Here is a 25,591-nt window from a genome sequence, read left to right as displayed (position 1 = left end):
ACCCTATGGTTAATAATTAATTCAGTATGATTTCCAAAGGGCAGCACAAAATCATACTTATTCTAAGACTAAACGCATACTCAAACTAAACTAGGATGGTTTAACTTTAAAGTCATATCCTTAGATGCTTGCACTTACTCATTCAAGATACTGAGCTGTTGTTACATGACAGCTACTATTTGAGATGCTAGGGTTACAGCAGTGACTAAAACAACATTCTCACTTGTATGAACCTTATATTCTTGTGGGAGGTGACACTTCAAAACATGGAGAGAGAGAGAAAGGGACAGAGTGACAGAGAGAGAGAATGATGATTACTTAAGAGAAAAAATAAAGTCGGGTAAAGAGAGTGAGAGTGTATATGTCATATGCTATTTTGTATACAGCGGTGGTCCAATATTGTTATTCCTGCTCAAAGCCTTGCAAAATTCCTCTTCAAGGCATTCACTGTGTGTAAGAGGAAATCATTCTTATTTTGAACCACATTAACTGCTTTGATTTACAACTGCTTTTCAACATCCATGGCTCCGAATCACCATCTTAGATTAGTTTTTAAAAGTGAAAACCACATTCAAAAGTCTATCACCTATCACTAAGACCAGGAGAAGAACCTCATGCATGGTTTGACTGCACTCTCCAAGGGGATCTCCCAACGGGCTGTGCACCACAACAGCATCATTGCAGGAAGGGCACAGCTGTGCTCTGCTCTGTCATTGTAGGGCGGCCCTCATTTGGGTGTTGATTTTAAAAACACATAGCTTTTTCTAGTTCCATCACATATGTAAACAGATGTTTCTGTAGTGTTTGGAAATAGGTTCTTCTGGGTTTTTTTTAAACATTCTCCTCTACAATCTTGTTTCAATTATGTTACATCCCTGTTTGGAAATAGGTGAAGCTTGAATTATATGTGAGTGTACAATGTGTATGTAGAAAGTGTATATACACATCCACATATATATTTAAAACAAGTTTTCTAACATGTCTAATTTGCTATTCAACCCTTGCAACATGGTTTGAGTCAAGTTAAACTTTCACCTAGCCAGTGTTGGAAGTTACACACATCTCCAGTTTGTGAGAGAGATGAATAAGTTGTAATTTTAGATGTAGATGCTATTCTTAGCAGATCCCCAGCAACCACACTGCAGCCTTTGATAACGCAAACATGAATGAGTACGAATGAGCTCTCTGGCTGCCCTGAGCTCCCTTTGCCAGGCTTCCACGGAGGAATATAAGCCACAACAGTTTTCTGAAACACTTTCCCTAAGTACTTGGGACCCACTTGTTGTGACAGTATGGTGCTGAGAGGTGCAGAAGGCAGTAAACAAATTGGAAAAGGAATGAGAATTGAGAGAAAGATTCGAGACCTTCTTTTATTTATGGCTGCCTCTGCCTGCCCCAACAAGGGGAACAATTCTGTCTTGGATTTAAATTACCATGGTGCATGAAGGTATGCTGATATAGAGTATATAAACACATGTGCATATAAAAACTGGATTATAATGACATATAACATACCCCTATGCTGTAAATTCTACAAATAAAAACACTTTCCTGTGGAAGAATGATATACTTTTTTTTCCCCCCCAATGATGGCTCTCTAGTTAATTCCTGTTGATTTAGGCAAAAGCTTTCAGAAAGCAGATACTATTTGTTTCCTATTTGAGTCCCTGGCCAAAATGAGTCATTTCTATAGTTCTCAGTCCCCCCAAACTAGTAGTCAACTGAATAATAACTTATTACCTCGGGCTCTTGACTCTGAACACATTCTGTGGTCGACAGAGGACTGATTTACTGTTTGGAGCCCTGTATATAGTCACCATGGGGGCATGCATCATTTCCCTACAAATAAAAATAGCCCTACTGTGCTTATGTTTTGGGCTGACAAAAACACATTCAGAAAGAAATTTTATGTCTGTGAAGTGAATTCAGAAACTGAAGCTAAAATAATAGTGTTTTGTGTCATGCCTAAAATACTATATCTTAGTGTAGCCTAGACATTTGAGTAATGTGAAAGGAACTGTATGAAACAAACATTTTGAAAAATGCAAGAAATAATCAAGGGTTCATGAAGCTACAAGGGAACAGCTGAATGCTTATAGGAACTCTATATGAGCTGAGATTTACATAAAAGTCCACAGAGAAAGATTAGCTAGATATAATCAGAATTTGATATGTCTGTTTCTTTGCAAACAGTTTAAAAAGAGCACCTTATAATCTCTCCCTAACTCTAACCTTTAACTTTCTAGAATAAAAGAATCCTTTCCAGCACTTTGTTACTTTCACCCACACTGCATTGCTCTCCTCCTAATACCAAAAATAGGGCCCAAGTATTAATATTTGGCAGTGTGATGTTTTAGGTATACTGGCACATGCAACAACCCTTTCCTTTCTTTTCTATTCTGCAACTCACACACTTGGTATTTTCTGCTACTGTGAAAAATACCCCCCTGCCCCAAGCTGCCTCTAAGTACCAGACATTGCTCACAACACAGCATCTGCTTTCTTCTCTTAGTGCCTTTTGAAAGTGTTGTTCTGCTCTCTTGAATGGCCTCTCCCCACTGTTCACTGGGGGACTCCTGCTGAGACAGGGAGAGCTCACTCTCAGCAGTTGCTCCCTCCTTCATCTCTGCCCTACACAATGCTGCACATGCTTCAATCATACAAAAATGACCTATTCTGTAGTGTAATGGCTTTGTCTTTCCCTACCAGTGTGTGGGGACTCTCACAGTAGAGATCTTACTTAACTAATCTCTCTATCACTGTGTCTGGCACATAGTAGGGACATCATTATTGTTAGTTAAAAGAGCAAATGTGTGGCTTGCTTGAATTCTAGCAGGTTAGCTATGTGACTCTAAATTTTTGACTACTGAAAGATCACTACATGGCAATATTGAAGTAAAATTCTAGGTGTAACTCTTATGTACCCAAAACTGAGCTGATTTGTGTGGGCAGATTAAACAGCGTTGTCCCTTCTTGTCTAAACAGCAAACACTAAGAAGGACAGAATTAGAAACTAACACATGGACCAGGCAGTATTTTATGAATGTTGATACTAAAAGTAACATGGTTTAGTTCCCTTTTAAATGGTTTAATTCCACATTTGCCAGCTTAGTCGAGGTCCATCAGATTCACCAATAAATGAGTGCTTTCTATTTTATCCCTGTGGTTATTAGGGTATTAATTTAACACCTAAAGAGAAAAGGTTCTCATAAAACTTTTGGAATGACGAGTGATGGTAATTTGGCAACTAATGTGTTTGAAGTTTTGAAGAAACTTATCCTTACAGATATAAATTTTATATAATTGAAGTTGGCATAATTGTTAAAGAGCCCGCAAATATGATGATTCATTAATTTTTGACACATTTGGTGTCATGTTCTAAGAAAATAAATTGTTAAATAAAGTTATATAATACAACTGAAAAAACCAATAACACATTTCTAGGCATTGAAAGTGGACATGTGTGTCCTGAGAGGGAGTTGGTAAAAACTGAAGAGTTCCTGGAAACTTGAGGTTCTGGGCAGTTTGCTCTTTGGGTCTCAGTTTTCTCTTCTGAGATTGCCTAGATGGTACAAATGCAAATACCAATGAAAAGAAAGGTGTCCAGAAATTTGTGCAAATTTCATTAGCTGTGAGAATGATTGCTGGAACCTGTTGCATCCAATTGTGTCTATCTGAACAACAGAAAGAGCCCAATTTATTTTATGCAGCTGTTTAGAGAGAGATGTTATTGGTATCTTTCCATTAATTGTCCTTAAATTGCCTAGAGCCAGTTAGAGATTGACTAGAGGTCTGGGGAGGACGTAGGAAGCACATTGTTGAGGGTGCTTCATTATCCTGAAATGAGTGGACTGGGCATTTTGCCCACTGATCTGAGGAAGTTCACTGGGGACTACTTAGCTCCATGTATCTCACTCAGTGGAACCCACCCCAAAATTTCCTATACCCTCATCGAGGACTGTGTCTCAGGGCATTTACAATTCATAAAAATAACTTACAGTAACACACTGTGAAAGAGACATAGGAGCCACACAGAAGAATGACAGAATAGAGAACCCAGAAATAAATCTAAGCATTTACAGTCAATTCATTTTCTTTTTTTAGAAAACTTTTATTTTAGGTTCAGGGGTACATGTGCAGGTTTGTTATATAGGTAAACTGCATGTAATGGGGGTTGGATTTACAGATTATTTCATCACTCAGGTAATAAGCATAGTATCTGGTAGGTATTTTTTTCTAATCCTCTCCCTCCTCCCACCCTCCAACCTGAAATAGGCCCAGGTGTCTGTTGTTCCTTTCGTATTGTCCATTGTTCTCGTTGTTTAGCTCCCACTAAAAATATGCAGTATTCATGTTCTCACTCATAAGTGGGAGTTGAACAATGAGAACACATGGACACAGGGAGGGGAACACATACACCAGGGCCTGATGGGGGTGGAGGGCTAGGGGAGGGAACCTAGAGGATGAGTCAATATGTGCAGCAAATGACCATGGCATACGTACACCTATGTAACAAACCTGCACGTTCTGCACATGTATCCCAGAACTTGAAGTAAAATTTTAAAAAATTATGCAGTATTTGGTTTTCTGTTCCTGCATTACTTTGCTTAGGATAATGGCCTCCAGCTCCATCCATGTTGTTGGAAACTACATAATTTCATTCATTTTTATGGCTGCATAGTATTCCATGGTGTATATACACCATATTTTCTTTACCCAGTCTTCCATGGATGGGGATTTAGGTTGATTCCATGTATTTGCTATTGTCAATAGTGCTGCGATGAACATACATGCGCATATGTCTCTATGGTAGAATGATTTATATTCCTTTGGTTATATACCCAAAAATGGGATTGTTGGGTCGAATAGTAATTCTGTTTTAAGTTCTTTGAGGATTTGCCACATTACTTTCCACAATAGCTGAACTAATTTACACTCCCACCAGCAGTGTATGTGTTCCCTTTTCTCTGTGATCTTGCCAACAAATGTAGAATCGAACATTTTTAAATGGAATGAAGCCACTTTACTGTTAGCAACAACACTCAATTCTGTGTTTCATGAAACATTTGCCCTGCCAGACAAAGATATCCTCTGGTCAAACACATTTGGGAATCCTTAGGTAAGACAAAGCTAAACAGAACTCCTTCTCTGAGCCTACATTATGTGAATGTGCACAGTGATGCTCCAGGAAAGGGATATGATAGAAGATGCCAAAACTTCTTGGTGCTGGAGCCTTTTGTCTAAAGGAGACAATCCCACAAAATTTGTTTGGCAGAACACAAATCAGATTCCACTGCCTTATCATTCAGAATGGTGACTTAATTGACTGACATTCTGCATGTCTGTGATGTGCATATATACAAGAACAACATAAGAGATATGGACTCCAAATGCAAAATTACCTTTGATCCGAGGGGGCCATTTCAAAGGCTTTGCCCAGTGTCTTTGGAGCCACACTTATTTTCTACCTAAGATAAACTCTAATGATGTGGCTTCTTGTCCTTTATTCCACAAATGTAAAAGGTGAAAATGGTGGGGAAAGGCATTATGTGTTTGTGCACGTGTGTGTTTGTGGAGTTAAATATAGATGCATTATACACACACACACACACACACACAAATATATATATAATTTATGTGCATGCATGAATCTACATCAAACTAACAGGGCTAATATTGTTCTAAAATGAGTATAATCATAAAACAGACTTCCAGGCTTTGGCTTTTTTAAAGAAGTGGAATGTCCATATAAATAATCTAGCTGAGGCCTATAACAAGGAGGTGACACATGCAATTTCATACTACAAACTAATATCAGATTTAAGACTAGAACCCCGGTCTATCAACTCTTTGTGTTTAATAATTAGGGGACTGGTTGATAATTCACATTCAGTACCAAGTGAAGAGCTCTTTAATGCCATTTGACTCTACCATGTGAATCTCTTTCATTTCGATGAGCTCTGAGGGGCCCTAAGCTACCATTTCTACTCAGCCTTGGTTTCCAACCTGGTCTTTCACTGCCTGCACCCCATCAGGCATCCTGGGCTCCTTGCTTTCCCTTGCCAGCACCAGTGTTGCAAACCAGCAGTCCTTAAAATCCTGGTGCAAATGCTTTCTCCTTCCCCATTGTCTCTTCCATCTTTGATGGTGTTAACTAGAAACATTTTTTGTTCTTAGAGCCTCCCTGTAATTTATCTGTTCCCCATTTAACAAACATTTCTCTCCCTATATATCTTGTGCTTAATTTTTTACAAACCGATTTTATCTTTTCTGCTGGACTCTAAACTCCTCAAGGGTAGGACCTATCTCAGATTTACTTTTAATTCCCTCAGCATATATCACAGTTCCCAGAATGTTGTAGAACCTAAATAAATATTCATCAGGTGAATAAGTGAATAATGTGCAAATATCATAGTCAGGAAAATTTTTGTGGCTATTTGTCATTTTCACTAATGAAAGCAACATATCTATAATGAACCAGGTCCTAAAAAAACTGTAATTTCCTACACAGAGTGGATTCTGATCCTGAATTGTGAAAGACAACCATCACATTGTTTAATGTTGTTAAAGTGTAAAAGCAGGGAAGAATTTTATGGTTGACAACAGTGTGTGCATGCTCTCTCTGTTTCTTTCTCTCTCTCTTTTGGTAACAGATGTCAACATTGGTTAGATTCAACTCAACTTATTAGTGCATGGATTTTAGCCAAAAGCAATTCACATTTTCAGAAATGTACTATCACATATGTCTTAATAACAGAAATGTGTTTTTGAAAAAATATATATGTGATAAGTCACATATGGTGGAAGAAATCTGTAGATCTCTCAGGCCTTACTGTCACAATGAAATCTTGGAGATGACTGCTGCAGAGCATTAAAATACAAGTGAAAGTCTTTCTGACACATTAAGGAGCTATAATTTGAACATACTAATCAAACTCTGATACCAGTAAGGTTCCACTATAGTGAGAAATACACCAGATTTCTCTTGTCCTGATCACTGATCTTAAGAACACTCATGTTTGAGTCTTACCTTCAGAGGTAGTATTTAATGTTTCAAGGAAATGGCATTAGTGTATCCAGGTACATTATGTGCTTACATTGACTAGGCATATATTTAATTTCCTTTTTAAATGGAGCATAATTACTGTATATCAGAGTCTCCCTATAGCAATGAAAGAAGCAGCTTACAACCATGAAAATATTAAAAATAAATTGAATAAGTGGTTAAGAAATAGGGGGAGGGAGGCGAAACTTTTAGAAACTTATTAGCCATGTACTAATGAGTTTATTTACCATCACCATAACTGAAAGCTAATTTGACCTTAGTTAGATGTGGAAGTGACAGAATTTTAGAAAATTCATATGATCTTTTCTATAAATCCATCTACACACAGTTTGGAAGACTAGCAGTATGCTCTAGATATGTGTTCTATATGTTCATTGGTTTCTGAGGCATCAATGCCCTGTCAATGGATCTCATGTCCATATGATTTTCAAAGGTAGTGAGTGAAGAGCGAGTCTGTTTGCTCTGAATGAGAATTAAGTGGCATATCAACCCTGGAAAGTCCTAAACACACAATAAGGGCTCAGTAAATATCTACTTATTGTTTTAAAGGCCAAAGGAGAAAGGATTGATAGTTTAACCTTCAGCATCACAAAAAAGCTTAATGCTTTTTTCTACCTCACCAACTAGAACAGGAGTCCACAAACTTTCTATAAGGGACCAGATGGTAAAAGTGTACAGCTTTGTAGGCTACATACATTTTATGTCACAACTACTCAACTCTGCCATTGTAACACAAAAGCAGTCACAGACAATATGGAAATGAATGAGTGTGGCTGTGTTCCAATAAAACTTTATTTATACTACTGAAATTTGAATTTCATATAATTTGCACATGTCAAGAAATGTTCTTCTTTTGATTTTTTTTCAACCATTTGCCAAACTCCACACCAAAGGGCTATATGAAACCACACCCAATTTGTGTTCATACTTGAATTGTAAATGATGCCGTTGGGCCTCTGTTTTCCAGTAAAACTGTACACAATTTTCATTGTATTCTCAAAAAGACAATCAAATGTTACTTCTTGATATGAGATGAAACAAGGAACTGGTCAGAAACAAAACAGCTAGAAATAACCAGAGCAATGGAGGAACATTTTTCCATGTGCCATGAGTCAAGAATAACAGGGACTGGACCACTTGGTTAGGTACCATACATATTATGTACTGTATTTTGACATGATGGTGACACTCTACTAGAAGAGCGCCACCAGCCTTATCAAGCCTGCAGGCTAGGTTCCTGAAATAAACCTATTTTCCTGGAAGAATCCCTGTTTTCTGGGATATGTCCAATTTGTTTACTTATTCATTCAGAAAACATGTATTGAACATTTACTCTATTTGGGGTTCCAGTGCATTGTGTGTAACTGAAATTCTCTAGTGTTACCGGGGGGGCTTTGTTCCTCGAGCTCCCAAGATAGTGGTGGCCACTCCCAAGATAGGGCAGGCCTTTTGTTCTCTGACCTGGGGTTCTTGGCCTCATGGATTCCAAGGAATGGAATCTTGGGCCATGTGGTGAGTGCAATAGCTCTATTAGAAGCTGTGGGTCATGGAAGAGAACCATGGAACCCAGCAACTGGTGTTCAACTTGATTAGGACGAACCCAGGCACTTAACTGTGCAGGAACAATGGCAAGCCTTTAGCCCAATCAGGAGTGGCAATGGGCGCCTCGCTGAATCAGGAGCGCAGTAGACACCCTGCCAGATCCGGAGGGGTGGAAGTCAAGGGCGGGTCTGCATTGGCAGCATTCAGCAGTGGTGGATGGTGAGCAAAAGCTCAGCTCAAGCCGGAACAAACACGGACCAGAAGAGTGTGCAGTTGCAAGATTTTATGGAGTGAAAATAGAGCTCCCATACAATGGGAGGGGACCCAAAGGGGGGTTGCCTGATCCGGCTCGAATGCCTGGGTTTATATCCTGATCATTGTGCCTCCCCCTGTGCTCTCAGGCGATAGATGATTTGATTATTTCTTTACCTCCTGTTTTTAGCCTAATTGGTATTTTAGTGAGCTCTCTTTACTACCTGATTGGTCAGGTGTGAGCTGAGTTAGAAGCCCCATGTTTAAAGGAGGGTGTGGTCACCTTCCCCAACTAGGTTTAGGAATTCTTAATTGGCCTAGGAAATCCAGCTAGTCCTGTCTCTCAGTCCCCCCTCTCAACAGGAAAACCCAAGTGCTGTTGGGGAGGTTGGCCGACGACTGCTCTAACTGCTTCCTGCTGAATTGGGGCATAGTAGGGTTGTGCAGTTGAGATTTCCTCGGGAGGGGTGCCTTTGATGTCATCAGAAATGGCAAAAGGACTATTATATATAAAACTTTTTAAAAACTTTGACTGCGTTTTCCTGTCAGGCAGAGCAACTGAACCTTGCTGTGGAGTTTTTGTTTCTGAGCTGAGGTCTTGAGGAAGTCTCCTTCTTCAAGTGCTGAGTTTGGTATCATGAACCCAAACTCATCCTGAGAACAGTATCTTATTTAATTAGAAGACAATTCTAAACACCTACCAGTTGGTTGTGACTTAGGTTTATTACTAAGCGGATTTTCAAATATATTTAAAGCACAAAACTCAATAATCCTGTGACTTCTAGTTTCCCTTCCTTCTTTTTATAACATTCCTCAGAAAGCTAGACATTAGATAGAGTCTGCACTGTGAATTAATACGAACTCATAAAAATACAATTACTGTAGGGTCAAATTCTCACAAGTAGCAAAGAGAAAACAGGTTCCCGCTTCTAGGCCATTAGAATAGAATTAAATGCAACCCCAAACACTGCCGATGGGCTATTCTATGCATGCAAAAATGCAGCTTGGGAATCACTTCCTATTGGGAGGGCTGGAGCTTGGACACATTTGCCATTGAGGGCCTCGATTTACATTCCTCCAGCCCTAGCCCCATGCCTTGTGACCTGGGGCACATATCTGCATGCAGGTGGACTGGAGGGAGGAGTGCAGTTGAACTGCAGGAAAGAAGATCACTAATCGCCCACCCAGGGACACAAGCCCTGACCCTGGCCTCATTAGCACCACCTCTAATTCTCCGAGCTTGCCAGCCACAGGCTCACAGTGGAGGAGCCTTTAGGGCATTCAGATGGAAAAGAAATCAGTCTGCAGAGAAGATTTCAACCCCAACTGCACAATTTGACAAAACCTGAGCTACTACAAATACTTCCACAGGACTACAACATAATATATCTCCAGACTACGGATATCCCTCTAGACGTTACAGAGCCTGATAGGAAATATTCTTTGGCCTAAGAAAAATGAAACTTAAAAGCAAAGTACACAACACCTTTTGGAAAAACGTACTAGGGCTTGGATTTAATGGTATGCTAAATGCTACCCTGGTGCCCTGGAAAAGTTAGTTATTTTATTATACAAAACATAAGCAGGCTTCTTGTCATTGGCATTAGCTGATCCATTCTCCCAGAAACTTAAAAATCAATGTACTCTCCATTTCTGTATTTGGTATCAATATAATGGAAGTCAGCCGAAATAAATTAACACATAGTTCCTCGAGATGTGATACTACCAGACCTATAATAACCCAGCAAATAGAGAAAGTCCTCCCTCAGCCACAGAGCTGGCAGGGCTAGCATGCATTGTAACACTGCAATCAGATGTTACAAACCCAAATGACACGACAGTCATCCTTCTTAATTTGAAAGTCTCCCTTCTGGAAGAGACAGGGATGTCTAAGACGTACTATATTTAAAGGAGGTCTGTGTAGCTTGTTTATGATTTAAGAGTATCTCATAAAATGCCTTGGGAGTTGCTTTCTGTTAGCTAAAACAAAAAAAGAAAAGCCTTCGGTTACGTATATTTTATGAGCTTTTCATTAACTGAGTATTGAGGCCTTGATGCCAAGGTGCCAAACTTCCCCACGTGGCTGGAAATCACTTGGCACACTTTCAGTCATTTATGTCTCTGTCATAGGTCCAAGGTTTGCAATTAAAAATGTAATCTTTTTAGCATGTGCAAAACCCAAAGGCTTGAAGTACTATGTATTGAATATGATTATAATAGAATTTGGCAGCTATTCATGGATTGCACATATTAATTTATGTAAACTGGGTACAACTTGGAGCATTTCTTCATCAGGAACACAGGAAAAAATATAAGCTGGTCCCTGCTCATTGGAGGATTTTTTTTGGCTTGTTTTGTTTTTGTCTTTAAATTGTCATGAATAGAGATTAACTCAAAATCCAAGGTCTCTTTTATGACCTTATTTTTTCACATGCATCGAGTCCATTAAAATTAACATTTGCAACTAATAAAAATAATAACTTACTTCACAGGATTATTCCTAGGTTTTGCCTTTTCAACAGCCTGTAAAGAGAAGAAAAAATGCAATTAGACAATATTAGCAGGCATAATCATTGCAACTAGCTACCAAAACAATAAGCAATATAAAATGCTCTTCAGAAACATAAGGAGCTAATCGAAACAGGGTGCTGTAGATAAGCAGACTGGAGACTCAGAAAGCAATTTTCTTCTCCTGGGAAACACAGTTACCTGTCCAAGTGCAGCTTTCCAATACAGGCAGGCCTTGTGAAGGCTGCCTAGAAAGTTCATCAGGGACCATAAAAGTGGACTTCTGGGTGCACAACTAGGGTCCTTCTCTTCCCACCTTTCACTCTAATCTTACCCTGTTTGGACCTGATTGTGTTGTAATGACAGGTTGGGGAAACAGATGCAGACGGAATGGTCGTGGGCATATCTTGGATTTTTAGATTTGTGGTAGGGAACTGCTCACCCTAGCACTGCTGCTGACACCTGGCCACACTTCCACCATGATAGAAAGTCAAGTGTCCATTTCCAAAATCATTTTTATTAGCCTACACCACAAAAGGACAAGGAATGACTGAATACTGAGATCAATCTCCTCCCGTGGATCATTAAGAAAATACACACCAAATCATAGAAATGAGGAAATCCCCGGGCCTCTCGGCCTGCATTGCCTTAGACATGGAGCCTGGTTCCAGTTTAGCACTGAACCCATTGATCTGTGTACAGTCCATTTATCATTCATGAAAAGAGCTAGTGATCTTCACAGTATATTAGAAGAAACAACTCAGATCATCTGTCAACAGCCCTCTTATTTCTGTTTCCTTCTCCACAGGGATTTCATCTCCTTCGATTCTTTTGGAATTAAAATGTTGCTAAGCAACACAGCTGGGGGTGCTGATGGCAGAGTGGCTACAGTCTATCAAACTGTTTAAGCACCTGGAGGGTATCAGTGATGGTTTTTTTTCATATTTCTGTAGCATAATTATGTAATCAGAACCAAACTTGTACTCTCGTAGACTTTTTCAGGCTACAGACGCTACGTTTGATAAAAAGAGCATTGAAGCAGCCATTTGACAACCTCAGGGTTGTTCAGATCCTTTACAAAAGTATCTGTTTGGGGACCTTTATATTTGTGAATCTTGGAGGTGGGTAAGGGCTACAGAGAAGAGAGAAGAGAATACTGCTGTAAATTAGAATACAGAGGCAACCACTTTTAGCAGAGACAACATGTAATCTAACTCTGGACTTGACATTCTGGGTGACAAGTGATATTCGACACACTGAAACCCTCTATGCATAACAACTGAATAAAACACTTCCAAAGTTTAGATGTTAGTGCTGGAAATCCATGCTTCCATTTATTAAGTCTCAGGTTCTGTTTCTAGATAAATAACCATTAATATTTGGGCACTTTCTTTGGCTTGGTAGGCAAAAATCATTTTCTCACCGTCTGTGCCTGAGGTTGAATTTTGGCAAGTGCTAGAATAGGAAAAAAGCTAAGGAATGAGGTAAGAGGTGAAAATGAGAAAACAAGAAATATGTGTCTGGCTGGCCCAACTCATCTGTCACATGTATCTTGGATATGAAAACCTGTTCATTTGCAGTCCATGTACAGAGGATGCGAACCTCACTCATCCTGCAGATTCTCCCATGTCAGAAGAACAAAGAGAGAGAAGGTGCTGGCAAGAAGTGGGGACTGGCACACACCTTTCCTACAGCAGCAGGACCCAGTCTGCACACACATGCACACTCACATCTGCCTTTTTTTAAAAACACCCTTTTGTCTCCCAAGTCTGGCTGGTTTGTAATAAGATATAGCAGTAGGCTGAAGACATGTCACTGTGGAAATCACATGAATCCACTTTTTTCAATCCCTTAGACTCCAGATAAGTCTGTTCTAGAAGACTTAGGTTATCACAAAGTATTGGGTGCTGTGTTCAAGTGGTTTCCTTTTAAAGCATGCTGGATGTGATAGGATGAGCCTGCCACTGGCAGGAGACAGGAAGAGGGAAAAATCAAAGTGACATTGCTTAACCTCCCTTTGATTCGGAGGCATGTTTTGTGAAAATATCCTTTCTGCTCTATGCTTTGGAATTGCCAATTAGACCCAGTTATTTTTCTCTGATCAGGAGGAAGATGATCATGTTTGAGGCCAGTTTCTTTGAAACATTCATATTTTTATAGAGCCAACATAGGAAAATAACTTCCTTTAAATTATTTTTTCTGGGTTGCCTGGCTATTGATCGAAAATGTCTATGTTGAAAGATTCTCCTTTCTTTGGAAATTAACTTGCTATTATTCTGATGTCCCAACAGCTCTAGTCAGATATCCTCATGTCATCCTCTTGTGTGCTCATCACCTTGAATCTCTCAAGTAAATGATGGCAAGTAAATGACGGTGGAGTAAATGATGGCAGAGAACCTCGCCATATGAGAAAAAGCTCGCAATTTGTTACTTTGCTTTCACTGTAATTTGATGTTGTTTTAGGCATGCTATGAGGAATTATTATATTAAGAGACTTTGAGGAAAAAAATTTAAGTGAATTATTTATGTGCAAATGATATGTGAATTATTCTACAAGATACACAAAGAGATAATTTCTCTTTTGAAATGATGGGACATAAGAAGACAATCGCAAGTTCTGGATACACATGCCAGAATGTGAGACACACTGCAAAAGGAGGAAAATTAAAAGGAAATGACATAGCACAATTCACCAAACATCAAGACAGTTACATATTGGGATTGCAGCTAATTTTAAGTTTAAAAACATACATTAAAGTAATTTAAACTGATTGGAAAATGGAGGCTGGAGAGTTAACAGTTATGTTGCTTTAATTTATAACGTCTATATGCTTTTAAAAACCTATATTCTCCTTATTTTTTTTTGCCATGGTTCCCTATCATGATACTTATCTCACAATTGAGGAAGCTCTAGTATAAGAAAAAACCATAAAAGAAATTAAAATGTTAGAGAATGTACTCCAGTATGGTGTGATGTGAGGTAATAGGCTAGCGTGGAGAGAGTGCTGTGCCAGAAATGTTAAAAACCTGGATTCTAGTCCCAGCTTTGCCACTTACCCTATTGGCAAGTACTAAACACCTTTGAGCATCAGTTTCTTCATTTTAAAAATGAAGATAATAATTTCTGCCTTTTCTACAGCAAGGGTGGTTGTGAGTAGCCAACGTCGACAACAGTGCTCTGGAAGTTGCAATATGATATGTAAATGCAGTGCATCTTGATTGTGACTTCTTTCTACACAGGTGTTCATGCGTAGATTTTTACAGCCAGACAGTTTATGGGCTTACTGAGTAGAGGCCATGTTGCGGTATGAAACCTATGTAGTTATTCCAATGAGGATTATAGGAACCACTATCTTCTACTCTCCACATCAGTAGTGGTTCTGGAGTGAATAGAATGCTTCTGTCTGGAAAGTGCTATTCACAGAAGACTTTGATATGTTTAGATTCTACAGACCTCTCTTTTTCTCTATTTGTCTTTCTCTCTTTTCTCTCTCTCTGTGTTTCCAAGGAAGCCTAGGATGATTCCGTATTTTCCAGTTGATCTCTCCTTCAGTAGCCCCTCCTTCCACACTTCACTCCATCAAAGAGGCTCTTTACTTCTTTATTAACGTTGGACCCTGAGGATGGGGAAGCCCTGAAGCTCCTATTCTACATGGGCCACCTCTGTCATGGGGTATCTTGAGAAATTAAATGCAAGGAAGAAGGAACTTCTCTGATTCCAAGGAGGATTTCTGAGATGACTCCTTTCTCATTATCAGCAAATTTATTTCCTTTGGAGGGATGATGTGGCTACAGATAGGCTCAGAGTTGCTCACTCACTGAACCTATGTTCCTGAAAATAAGAACCCCGTCTTTCTTTTATATAGATAATCCTTGTGCGGCACTAAAGCTCAGGTAACCCAGGAACCATATTGAATTACATAAACCATATAACATAGCGCTATTACAAAAAAATAGGTAGAAAGAATGAAGGAAGGAAAGACTGTTGCTATCTCTTGAGTCCCATCCACATGGCATACACGATATCATATTTCCTTAGGGATAAAATGTGACATAAAAGATGCTTAGAAAACTTGCCAGCTGTTTGCTATATAATGATAACACTTCTTCAAAATTCTTTAGCAAGGTAATTCTGTCCCAGAGATTATACTCCATTAATTGTTATTCTAGTCCAATAGACATGTATACTATATTTATAGAAAATGTAGAGAATATTTTGGGGGTTATAAGAAGCATGCTTTGAACAGTTACAGTCAAACTTATGACATTATCCCCCTCCTTTTACAGAAAACAAATCTAATGCAATATGTTTCCTGTATGTTGAGACTGTCAAAGCGAACATTTGGATGGCCTAGAGATATTGTGGCAGTGGACTCAGGTATTGGTTTTTTCCATAATCAATAATAATACTGTCAGTCAAGCATAAAGTGTGATTTTATTAGTATTGTTCTATATTCCTTTTGCATTTATATTTCATATGCATTTTCCTTACTTTCTACTAGCAGATACATCCAAACTGGGTTTTTACATTTCTTAATCAAAAGGGAAAAGCCAATTGTTCAGATAATTTCAAATAACTGGGTATTCAACAATATGGAAAAAGACAGAAAAACAATTAATTGCATTGATTTTGTGTTTCTTTGTTTTGTTTTGGATTTAATTTTTTTTCACATGATTGTTCTGTGAGACACAGCCATACTCTAACTTAGCAGCATGTATTGGTAAATTGCATCGATTGCCTAAGTTCAGTAGAGAAACTCTTCTATTAACAAATGAACTCATCATTAGGGTATTCAGATGGTCTAAAGTCAATACCAACAGAACTGGCTAAAACAATTGAAGAGACATATACTGACAGCACTTGCTTAAATATAAAAATGAATTGCTTAATTACAGCATTTAAATAGATTTCACTGGAATGAGTAAAATAGCAAAAGACAATGTATCCTGTAGGCTGGGGTTTCAGCTGGCATTAAGCACACACAGCCAAGGGTGGCAGATTAAGAGGACAAAATGTCACTCAAGATTTTACAACACCTGGGTGCCTGAATTTCTGACTTGTCATACAGGGATTGTAATCTTTAGGAAAACACTAACCATTATTATGCATGCCTGAAAACGTGCATGAAAATATCCTGTATTTGAACTTTGAACCACTAGGAAGCAAAAACATGTTACCTATCTTTAGATCACTAGGCTTTCCACATTTTAACTTCATTCATTCTTTTCTGATAATCAACGAAATAGGTCTTTGCTATACATAACAAGGGCAGGAATATACTTTTGACAGACAGAGGTTGGGGAAAATTTGTTCTAAGTGGATAGAACTATGTCTTGCACTTAATAGTCACTTGAACATTGATGAGATAAATGAATGAGGAATGACTAGGCAAACTCATAGGCCTGGACATTATGCTCTGGGCATGAAAATGTGCCAGATGACACTAAGCTCTGTATGGAGGGAAAAAATAAGCCTCTGGAGGAAGAGCTGAGCTCCAGGCTGATGTGCATCTAAATTCATCCAGCAACTGAATGTAAGGCTCTTGTTTACACTCCAAAGAGGAGGGAGTATGGAGCAGCATTCACAGGGTGAATTTCCCATCCCACTTTCTGGAAGAAAGCTTGTAGCTACCTGTGCCTTCCTCACTCTTCCTGCAACTACTGCTAACTTGATTTGTATTGCCTCTCACCAGGACTGTGGCCACTGCCACCTCACTTCTCTACTGGTCTCCCTATTCTAAATCCATTTTATGTTCTACTGCAAGATGAATCTTCCTAAGGCTCCACTTTGATCACATTGCTCTCATTGTCATAATCCTTCATGGCTTCCCATTGCTTATTGAGTAAGTATCAATTTCACTCACATTGCCATTCAAGACCCTGCCACAGCCAGTTAAACAGCCACTGAATAGCAGGTACTACTTGTACCTGCATGCACATTTCACTAACTTGGCAGCCAGAGTTTTGTGAGCATCCAGCCCAAAGATGATGTGATAACAGCATTCAGCAGTGCCTGCATTCCATAAAGAATTGCTCCCTTCACTCTGGCTATGTTGCTGGATAGAAAATCCTTTAGCAAGATCCATTTGTCAGTTGGAAATTTCCTTTATAACTAAGGTTTGGTTTATTGTAACTTAATGAAAAATGTACTGTCTTTGGTGAAGAAGCATGTTTCACCCACAAAAGTCATCTGTTGACACTAATCATTCTCTAAGTGGAGTAAAAATGGAGATGCCAGGCAAGCACTTCAGTATTGCTTTGAGGTGTTTATTTTTCCCCAGTCAGGAGGCCCAATGTAAGTGGCACTTGGTCACTCTGTTCCCCTGGGGTTTGTGGGTTTGAAAATTCAATTTTCTTTCCCCTAACCAATCTGAGCCCTCTTGCCTCTGATGCTAAGGGGGCACACCTCGCAAAATGACATGTGTCTTTTAGTGAGAGACAATCAATGCCTAATAGAGGTTTTCTCCCTACCATGCATAACCAGAAGAAATGGGAAGTGTATTATTAGTATATAGTAGGTGCTCAATTATGTATTCAAAAACCTAATTGGCAGGAAATACTGATAATACACCTTTATCTTTAACCTACTAGTGTGATCAGGCTTCTTGTCCCTTTGGAACACATTATACTCTGGGTGATGAGACTGCATTCATTTTTATTTATATACTAAATACTAACTGACTGTTAGTATCTCAGTTTTCTTATTGAGAAAATGAGAAGGCTGGAGTAAAAACTCTCTATGGTCATTTTAAGGTCTGGTATTCTATATTTTAATACACACACAGGAGTATTTCACATATATCTAAAAGGATTACCTCCATATGTATATATAAATATATATATTTATATATGGATATATAATATATAAAATAATATATATAATATATATGGATATGTATTTTTTTCTCATTTTTTCTCTCATATATATATATATATATATATAAATACATGAAGTGGACTAAGGCTTCATATTTAGCCCTGAATCATATATATATATGTGTGATTGAATATTGAGTGAAGGACTTTGGCAACAATGTTCTTGGCAACAATGGTGTTTGCCCTTTATTACATAAAGTCTGTAGTATACAATGGAGAATGTAGGGTTCAAGGGAAGGAATTTTAAACAGAAATTGGATAGAGTCTGACTTGATTTGGGAAGATAAATGTGGATACAATAAGGAAGATGGACACAATGAGGGAGAACCAGGAAGTTAGGGAGTTACTTTCTTGTTAATCAAAAGAGAAATAATGAACACAAGAACATGGCAGATCAAACCAGTATGTCTCTTCGACCACAGACAGCATTGCTATTTCTGTGCTAACAACTCAAAATAGTCTGGACTAGGAGGCAAAAAATAGCAACTAATTGTCTAATGTACTCAATTTTCCCTCAGTCTATTTCTAACTATAGTCAGGAAAACCAGGTTCTGTAGCATGTCCTGGTAGTATTATCAGGTCTATCCTATCATCATTCAGGAAGGGAGCCTCTCAGGAAACACTACTTCTGCTCTGGCTGGAAGGGACAATATGTTTTATCAGAAAAAATGTGGAATTTTCTTCACTTTCTGCCAAAAAAGCTGAAACACATGGAAGCCTCTCTCCAAATACTGTATCTGTTCACCATTAGTTATAGACTGAGAAGGAGAATCTTGCTGGGTTGGAAGATAGCTGCTGCCATTATCTGCAGGCATGCACACTGCCAATAAAGAGTTGTGCCACAGAGTCTAATTTGTCTACTTGAGATGTCTTCTCCTTCATCTTTTGAAGCCTCAATTGTAACAGTTGTGAAACTACATCAGGATTTACACAAATATATTAAAACAGAAAAGTTGCTGAGGACAGTTTCATGGTCACACTGTGAAGACTTAATGGTACAAAATCAGTGTTTTCACGGCTCCTGAGGGAAGCTGAATTAACATCATCTCCCAAACAGATTGTTCTCTTTTCAGGATAGTTTCCTTCCCCCTCATTTCATAACACATCTGCTCCTCTGAGCTAAGGAGTTATACCTAGCATGGTGTTTCTCGGCAGATGCAGTAAAGAGGAATAGAGACTTACTAAGACTTAATGACCCTCGAGTCCATGCTTATGCCCAGAGGATTCTGAAGGCTAGACTCGGGGATTCTGGGACATGCCTGGTCATAGGGATGCTCTCACCCACTATAAAGTTTTCTCCACGTTACCAGGCAGGCTCGTGGCTCAGAGGCTCGAAGGGGAACCTAATCGCTGTCTTTAAGAACCTGGGCTCATGCTGTGATTCTGCTCCAAGTGAGAGCTGGGAGAAGAAATATTAGGTAAGAATGGTTGGGCAGGAGAGGTGAGAAGATACAGAGGGGAGAAGAAGAGGGCAAATGAGGATATAAGAGGCCAGGTTCTTCCACTTTTCTGAGGAATTATCACAAGCACCATTGCACTACTTTCTTCACAGAGGAACATAACAGAGCATATGGAATTGGAACAGACATCCATAGGTGAGGGCAGTGGTGTGCCAATTAGTAATGCACAGAATTTCCATTCGTCTTGGTATCTCTGTATCTCTCTCTCTCCCCCCTCCCCCTCCCTGTCTTACACACACACACACACACACACACACACACACACTCACAGAGTACACTGTTCACAGCCAGAACACCACAAATACAGTCATATAGTAGCATGGCCATACTTGTCAATAAGACAAAAGGATGTTATTGCAGACTTCATTTATATGTGTGTGTTTAAGGTGGTGGGTGGGTGTCACTTATGTCAATATTCAAATAAAATTACATGGGTATTAACACATTTGGTCTGTACACTATCTCTTGCCCTCATTGTCTGCGTGAATTTAATGTTGCCAATTGTAAGTTGGTTCCCTGTATCCCTACTACTTTATGGAACCATACCCAAGCCATTTTTATTGTAAGCACAGTACCCCTGCTAGCAAAATACAGGGGTAGAGGAAGGGTAGAGGAAGCAGTGGGAAAAGCCCTGTGAGCTTGCTGGGCCCCCCAGTAAGCAATTTCCACCTTGCCTCACAGGGGTCCTTTAGGAGGGCTGCCAGAGGCACTCGGAAAAGGCTACAGCGAGAAGGAAACCTCCAGCTGAACTTTGTAACAATTTGAACCCATTGAGAAATCTGGCCAGAACTCAGGGAAGGGCATGAATCCAGAGTGCAGACTCCACAGGAGGGGGACGAACTAAAGCCCTACTTGCTTTTGCAGCAATGTTGCCAGAAATGACAGGATTTTATGCTCTTTTATGGCTAAATAATAATCAATTTTGTGTATATGTGTGTGTGTGTGTGTGTGTATATATATATGCATATATATACATATATATCACATTTTACACAATGTGTGTATATACATATATATCACAGTTTACACAATGTGTATATATATCACATTTTAACCATTTATCTGTTGATGAACATTTAGATTGATTCCATATCTTAGCTATTGTGACTTATGCAGCAATAAACATGGTGGTGCAAGTATTCCTTTAATATACTGATTTTCTTTACTTTGGAAAACTACCCAGTAGTGAGACTGTTGGATCATATAGTAGTTTTATTTTTAGTTTTTTTGAGAAAGACACACACATATATATATGATTCAGGGCTAAATATGAAGCCTTAGTCGGCCTCCATTAACAAGAAATCAGCTTTAGCAAGTTTATACATTTTTAGTAAAATGTTCTAAAGACTCCTATGAAATTTTTGCTGTGTGAAATATAAGTTATGTGGCCCCATACATTTTGGAAAGTTTTGTTTCTTTTTTCTGCCCACCCACCTGTATTTTGAATGGTTAATGTTGGATTGGTTTATCTCAAATTTAACAATGCTTACGCTCTTTGCTCTTGATAAATAAACATAAAAGTAAATATAGCTGCTTAAGAAAATATCAATTCAGTTTTCCATGCAGAGCAAGGTCCTTGGTGTTTGCAGCCTGCCTGGTGACTTTTTTAGCAGATGGCAGATATCTGGCGGGGATGGGGCAGAGTTAAGCATTCTTGAGCCCTAAACCGAAGCCCCAGTAAATTTTTCAAGTAAGAATATAAATTTCAAAATCTTACTTTTTCAAAGTGGCCAAGTGTTTCATTATATAACTTTTGCTTGAGATGTGCATGCTGTTCTAGGTATATTCCAGAACCCTGGTTAAACTCAAGGCTTGGAAACTACCAATGAAGTTAGGCACACATGTTGCATTTTCTGGGACTTACTTACGAATGACTCCAGAGTGAAACTTCCAGGTTGCAAGAATGGATTAGGACCCTAATTAGGGTGATGAAGAGACTTAAGAAAAAGAACGTGCTGGGACCAAACAGGGGGTGGGGTTTGAGTGAAGAAAGGACCAATGATGTCTAGCCACTTCCTCCAGCCCAGAAAGGGCAACATGATGACGACTGTTTCTCCAGGCACTTCAACTGAAATCTGTGCTTAGTGGTCCCCAGCTTTCCAGAGGTGGCTGATACTCTCACTGCCACACTCTTTACAGAACCATATATGTGCTGTGTGCTCTTTGTGGGTGAAAAGGCTGTGGTCATCCCTGTCATACATGAACATTATATATTTTGAAATGACAGATCATATCCATTTTAGTTTCTGTTTGGATATTGGGGCAAGCAACATATCCTCACCAGTGTTTGACTTAAGGTCATTGTGGAAAAGTGCTAAGCTAAGCAAAACAGCTATTGGCTTTGCAACTGAAATGCTCATAGTTGGATAATTCATAAAGTGTATTAGACATTAACCAGCATTTGGTCATTACTGACCATGTGATAAGCACAATACGTAAAAACATTACACTTCTGTGCATCTCTGTATGCTCAAAGCATTCTATTATATATAGATTTACAAGTCAAAAAAATTGGTACTAAAGGAGAAGACGTAATTGTAATAAAAAAAATTCAGCACACAGGTTTCTAAACAGTCACAGACTTGTCTCAAGCATTTTAAAAACCACATCATATAAGCCCTAAGCAGTTTCTTATTAATCTAGTCTCTGTGCTAACATAGCCAAATGGGAAATACAATCTTGGGAATATGAAGGCCAATGTTATTCTATTAACCTTATATGTAACCCTGTTTACTTTCCTGTCTTTAATGAATAAATTAAAATGTCCTCTCATTCTCTAATTGGTGGACAGTTTGAGTATGACAATGTATAGATTTTATTCAGCTACATTCTGTAACCTTAACGGGCCAAATGCTATCATTCTGTGATGGATTTCAATGAAAGGCAATGACAGATAAACTGTTTACATTAAAAGACTCTATCAAAGTTATTTTGCACCCAGTTTCATCCTAATCCATCTGCTCTTTCTAGAGCTCTGACAGGCTGACCTCTCTTGCTGTGTGTGTCGTATCGATGTCATTACCAAAGAGGCTTTCCCCAGCCTTTCTGCTGATAACAAAGTAAATGGAAATGCAGAGAAACCTCGGGGAGGTAACAACTTGTTCAGTATGATGAGGGAGAACTGTGGCTACAAAATAGGACTGATTACAGCAGGGAAGAGTATCTGTTGTCACAACTAATATATTCTCTACAGCACACCAACTTCAAAAGAGCCAGATGATAGCAGGGGTAAAATTTATTGCATCTTTTTCATTAGCAAACTTAAAACATAAATGCAGATTTTCAATTTAATGTGGCTACTAGGTTCTGAAAGTTCAGTGGTGTGCATCACAGGTATCAGGAACACATCCCAAAGCTGCCAGAATGTTCAGGTCTTCAGTGGCTATGTAATAATTTCATTTGAAATTCTCAAATAGCAACCAGGCCAGTAAGCTCGCTCAACAAGAACAACCACCATAACCATAACCACCACCAAACAACAAACAAATCAAAATGGACCAAATATAAGACCAAAATCAAGAAACTAGATTAAAAGTAACTTTTTTTGTGTTAGGTAATTAGTAATCTGAAGATTAAAAAACAAAAAACAAAAAACAAACAAACAAAAACTATGAAGTGGAGAGGAAGATCTAAGAAGATCATTGTTTTCTGTAAATGCTCATATGCTTAAGGTGCAACTCTACGACTAGTGTCTAGTTGGAAAGTCCATACATCTCCAGTAATTAATATGCTTTCAATTAAGTGAATATTTCACAGAATACCAGGATACTTCTTTGGCAGAAAAAAAAATAAGATGAGGTTAAATAAAATTGGGTACACGGGAGCTACTCATGATCATGTGCCCAGACACAACACATTAGAATGTTTTGTGTTCAAATAAAATTTTAATGGTTCAGTTCTGTTTTTAAAGCACTAGCATACTACTCCAAGCTTTATGTAGAGTCTTTCAGTGAACCTGGTCACTAATTGAACATTTTCAGTCATATCAAACGTTTTCTGAACTTACTAACTGTGCTAAATGAAGTCATCTAATATTTCAATCTAATTCATATTAATAAGATGTTATTAATGTTATAATGCCCTAAAGGAAATTTCTAACAAGACCCATCTCTTTTATGGCTTTTAGATTTCTAAAGTCTGCTGTTTCTAATGCCAATGTGAGATAACTGCAGCATGAGACAGCCAGGCCCAGATCTAACTAGGTTTCAGAACCCAGGCATCACAAGCCATCCTGCTACCTGTGGACACCAGACTACATGTTTAGGGCTGTGGAAATCAGACATCATAATATCGCTCAATTAAATATTAAGCAGATGTTTACCTGGCTCTAAGAGCATGTGCTGGAGGGAGCTTTGGAGTTTGCCTGCCACACATTCTAGAAGCCTTTGGAATAAGTCAAATTGCCGATAGTTTAAAACTTTAAAGACAGCGATTTTAATAAACCTGTCGATACAATTTCTTTGTTAAAAAAAATTTGAGACTGATTAGGCTACTTATATTGAAAGAGAAGCACAAGGTCTATATCTTTAGATCTTTTATTGAACTGCAAGCAGAGCATCAATAACTGCTTCTCAGCTGTAAATGAAAATTGATTCCAGGTTTAACTCCTAATTTTCAGGGGTTCCTTTAACCCCGAGAAAAATGAAAAGAAAAACTGACAAAAAAGAAAAACCAGAGGTTTAGTGGTATGAGGCAGGGGCATACAGAGATACAGAGAACATAACATATTCCCACTCCCAAAACGTCTGTCCTCCTGGGTCAGGCCACTCCCTAGCCAAACCCCAGTGGCCATCTCTGCCTGCCCTGGAGGACTGACTTGAAAATGGCAATTCAATAAGTGTTTCATGGGGAAGGCCAGGGCTGGATTTTATATCTATGATGCCACTATGATGGCAGCTGAGAAGTAAAAAATGCAGTCAGTCGGGTAATGGACACCATGTGGCCCCCAAATTTCAACCATGCCATTGATATCAAATTTAAAAAATACATTGCACCACATATGTTTATTCAGACACTAAGTACATAGCACTACGTCTAATTCCAACACTGTTCTGGATGTTTGCAAAGTTCAATGTCAACTTCAAATAGTTATTTATCTCCCATTCAGGGATAGCTCCTGAGAGAGAGCCAAGATGAGTACAGCATCCTAGAAGAGCCTTCAAGCCTTTCTCTAGGGCATAACATGAGCTCAGAAAGAGACGGTAAGAACTGCAATAGAAGGGTATGAATCAACTCTCCACCCATGCCAATCATTGGAAGAAAAACTCTTTTAGAGACACATAATTTCCTGGAGGACTTGGTGCAGATCATTGGCAACCTAACCTTTCGTCCTGGGATCTCTATCAGGGCTTAGAGGAAAGTTAAGGTCATTCATATCCAATGGCTGCCTTTGGGGGCCAGTTAAGACATGCAACGCAGTTCCTAGCAGATCCCTATGGATACCTAGGCCAAAATGAAGGGCTGTGTCTATTTCCTTATGGATCCTAAAGAGAGGGCTGCCAGTTAATGTTTAAAAGGACCACAAGGAAGAGTAACCACCTATTGTGTAATTCAAAGCATTTTCTTATACACTGTCTTCACTTGATCCTTACAATACTCCTATGAGTCAGACAAGGCTGGTTTATTCCAGTTTACTGGTAAGAGATATGAGACTTAGAGATGTTAAACAACTTTCCCAATGCAATATAGCTAGTATTTGAGGCCTGGGATTAAACCCCAGGCTTCTTTATTCCAAAAGCTATGTTCTTAATATCTACAGTTAAAATTACTCATGGCCAGGCACACAGCTAATCAACTTTAGGATGACAGAACATTTTCATTCAAGTTTGCCATATACAGGATAGATAACCCAACAGCTGTCTTTAACATCCCATTCCTTACAAGAAAA

The 25,591-nt window shown here is 38.8% G+C and overlaps 1 protein-coding gene across 4 annotated transcripts in view; it reads right to left on the bottom strand.

Moving 5' to 3' along the window:
• The window catches only part of AFF2 (ALF transcription elongation factor 2), a 495,327-nt gene that overhangs the window by 73,535 nt on the left and 396,201 nt on the right, over positions 1 to 25,591 (bottom strand). For all 4 annotated transcript variants that reach the window (XM_045384048.3, XM_005594770.5, XM_015443919.4 and 1 more), the window contains one exon: positions 11,346 to 11,383. In XM_045384048.3, the coding sequence (XP_045239983.2) occupies positions 11,346 to 11,383 (38 nt within the window). The remainder of the gene's footprint in view (positions 1 to 11,345; positions 11,384 to 25,591) is intronic.

The sequence above is a fragment of the Macaca fascicularis genome, chromosome X (assembly GCF_037993035.2).
Source record: "Macaca fascicularis isolate 582-1 chromosome X, T2T-MFA8v1.1".
Taxonomy (NCBI): Eukaryota; Metazoa; Chordata; class Mammalia; order Primates; family Cercopithecidae; genus Macaca; species Macaca fascicularis.
The sequence above is the reverse complement of the archived record's forward strand: the minus strand, read 5'-3'. Positions and strand labels throughout refer to the sequence as shown.